The sequence below is a fragment of the Tribolium madens genome, unplaced genomic scaffold, assembly GCF_015345945.1.
Source record: "Tribolium madens isolate multiple individuals breed KSU strain unplaced genomic scaffold, Tmad_KSU_1.1 Scaffold_19;HRSCAF=116;Tcas5.2_LG9, whole genome shotgun sequence".
Classification (NCBI taxonomy): domain Eukaryota; kingdom Metazoa; phylum Arthropoda; class Insecta; order Coleoptera; family Tenebrionidae; genus Tribolium; species Tribolium madens.
Window position 1 is genome coordinate 2,293,242 of NW_025400983.1, and position 2,985 is coordinate 2,296,226.

Genomic DNA, 2,985 nt, shown 5'->3' on the forward strand with positions numbered 1-2,985 from the left:
GTAAAAAGTATGACATTTCATCTTCATTTAACAATTGATATGAAATATTATAATGTCATGTTTTTTAAAATTGATAAATTGTTTCTTGGTTTTCTTTTCTTGAAAGAAGATGATTGTGAATAAAATAGTATACAAACCTTGGTGGTCGTTGCTTCATCATGMAGCACTTCCCACCTCGGTATGTAATCTACTATTTTACTAGATTTTTTGAAAAAAAAAAAATTTTCAGCGGCCCGGCCCGGCAACGTGTGCTACAGCAACGCCCATTGCCGTCTCTGGACCGCCGACAGCCATTGCGACTTCCTCATCCCCAACTTATTCGGCCGCTGCCAATGCAACACTCCATTCCGTCAAGTCGGCGACTCTTGCGTCCGCTCCGCATTCCAAACCAAACCTCCAACCACAACCACCACAACCGAATCCATCGATTTCAACCTAATCGCCAATAATGAACCATCAACGACCGCCAAAACCACCACGACCACCAAACCAACAACGAGTAAAACCACCAGGAGACGCCGCACAGTGGTCGAAACTGGCATGAAAACGGCAAAAACTTCAAAAAATCTTTATATTTAATAAGACACCTGAAGAACTGGTTTTGAATAGAGTTTTAGGCTTTTTCATTCAATCTAGACTAAAAATAACATTTTTCGAAACACCCTTTCAATGTTATAGTTGTTAATTCAATATGAGAACACGTGGCAATATCAATACAGCTTTCAACAATTAAAATTATTTTTTACCTCTGCATACATATTTACCTACAAAAGAAACTAAAAAAAAATTAGTGTTTGAATTACCATTTACAAGAAAAAAAATACATGTTTTTGATTTTACAAAAATTTGGTGTTCTCAAAATTATTAAACAAAGTTGTTTCCAAATTTATTTGAAAACTTGTTTCGATGTACAGGGATGTCCGAATAGGGAATCTCGGAAACTAAGAGGTTTAGCCAAAAACGAGTAATACATTCTGGTGCTCATTTTTTGAGAAAATAATATTGGTGAAAACCGCATCCCGCTATCGTCTTTTGTTTTCGACTTACAGACAAAAGTTGACATTTTGGCACTTTTTTACGAGGAATTTAATAATGTAGTTAACAATTTTTTTCAGTTATTAGTTTAGCCGTAATAAGATAAACTTGTATTTATTTTTTTCTGATCTAAAAAATATATATTTGTAACAGAATATTTTTTTATAATTACACTTAAAAAATGAAATACATATTTTGTGTGATAATAGTTGGCCATGGAAAAACTATTTCACTCCAAATGTGTAAATAATAATAGTTTTGTGAACTGTAAAATAGATGAAAAAATAGATAAAATTATAAAGATTTAAAAAATACGATACGGTAAAAGCATTGAACAAATATCCGAGCGCCTCAGAACAAAATTATTACATATTTTTAAAAAATCCAAAAATAAGAAAAACAAATGTGTCAAGAGTCAACACAATTAGAAAAAACATTTTTTTGATGGCCTAATGGAGGTAGGATAACGTTTCACATAGACGGAATTTGGGTATTTGAATAGGCATATCGTCATTTTTGTGTCATATAAAATATATTTTATTAAAGAATTAAAACGGCTTTTTTTACAACACTCTATGTATCACTAGAAGTTGCAATGGTAATGTTAGCTTGTTTAAAAACAAAGAAATGTTATTAGTCGCCAATAAGTTGATTTACGATTTATTTTGCATTTTTTTTCATTACTTAGTACTTAGAAAACTCTTTCATTAGTGACACTGGTTGAATATAATATAGTTTAAATTCTTTTAGTTGAAGATGCAACATTTTTTCATGGCCAATTGCGAACAAAAATCAAAGATAATGTATTGCTAAAAATGTATTATAATAATTTGTTAGAAATATATATTTTTTAGATAAGAAAAAAACAAGCTTTTTAAAAATGACATAGCCATCTATGATTCTCATTTAAAAGAATACAAGTTTATTTTATTACGGCTAAACAAACAACAGAAAAAAAATTGTTAACTACATTATTAAATTCTACGTAAAAAAGTGCCTGTATAATGTTTTTATTTCAAATCTGTATCTTCTATATTAACGAAGATATGAATTTTTTTAGATTTCGCCAAAATGTCAACTTTTGTCTTTAAGTCGAAAACAAAAGACGATAGCGGGATGCGGTTTTCACCAATATTATTTTCTCAAAAAAATGAGAATGTATTACTCGTTTTTAGCTAAACCTCTTAGTTTCGGAGATTCCTTATTCGGATATCCAAAATGCAGCACCCTGTACATGCACCTAATACAACTGGATCAATTTTGCAAAACTCAACAAATCACAAACAAAATATGTCTTATGGCTTTAACCAAGCGATCGTGAAAATATGCTTATTTATTGTGTGACGACTTCTCATGGTTATAAATAAATTAATATGGAGGTTATTGGTACTTAATAGTATATTATACAACGAGTGAATAATAACCATTATACGCGAGTAGTATACTTTATCCACGACTACTATTTTTGTTGAAGCTTTTGTGTTGGAAAATTTTCTTACATTAAGTATGTTAAGAAACAGATATACGACACAGAGATTCAAAGTTGGTAATGGCTCTGTGTAGCGAGTCCCGGGTTCGAATCTGGTCAAGGAAAATTATTTTTTTTATTTTTTTTTATATGTACAGAACTGAATTGACAATATTTAGTGGTTTATACGATAAAATTTAAAAAACCAACAATTGTTTATAGCAAAACAATATAATATTATAATAAATCAAGGAAGCTTCTGACAGCAGTGATTAATGAGAGTGATTAATGACTCATTAATCACTATGGGTATTATTAAGATCGAGTAAACAGACGTATAAGGGGTACTCTTTAAACATATTCAATTACTTATCTTTAACATACAAAGGTAACAAATTAAAATTTTTTGGGTTTTTGCCGCCCTCAGACCACTGTGGCGCCGTCATTCCCTCTCTAACCGTTTTTTTCCAGCCTTGCCCCCG

At 31.0% G+C, this 2,985-nt stretch overlaps 1 protein-coding gene across 1 annotated transcript in view; it reads left to right on the forward strand.

Moving 5' to 3' along the window:
- The window catches only part of LOC123010005 (low-density lipoprotein receptor-related protein 2), a 43,225-nt gene that overhangs the window by 33,090 nt on the left and 7,150 nt on the right, over nucleotides 1-2,985 (forward strand). Inside the window, exon 4 of the mRNA XM_044406620.1 lies at nucleotides 230-549. Coding sequence (XP_044262555.1) covers nucleotides 230-549 — 320 coding nt within the window. The remainder of the gene's footprint in view (nucleotides 1-229; nucleotides 550-2,985) is intronic.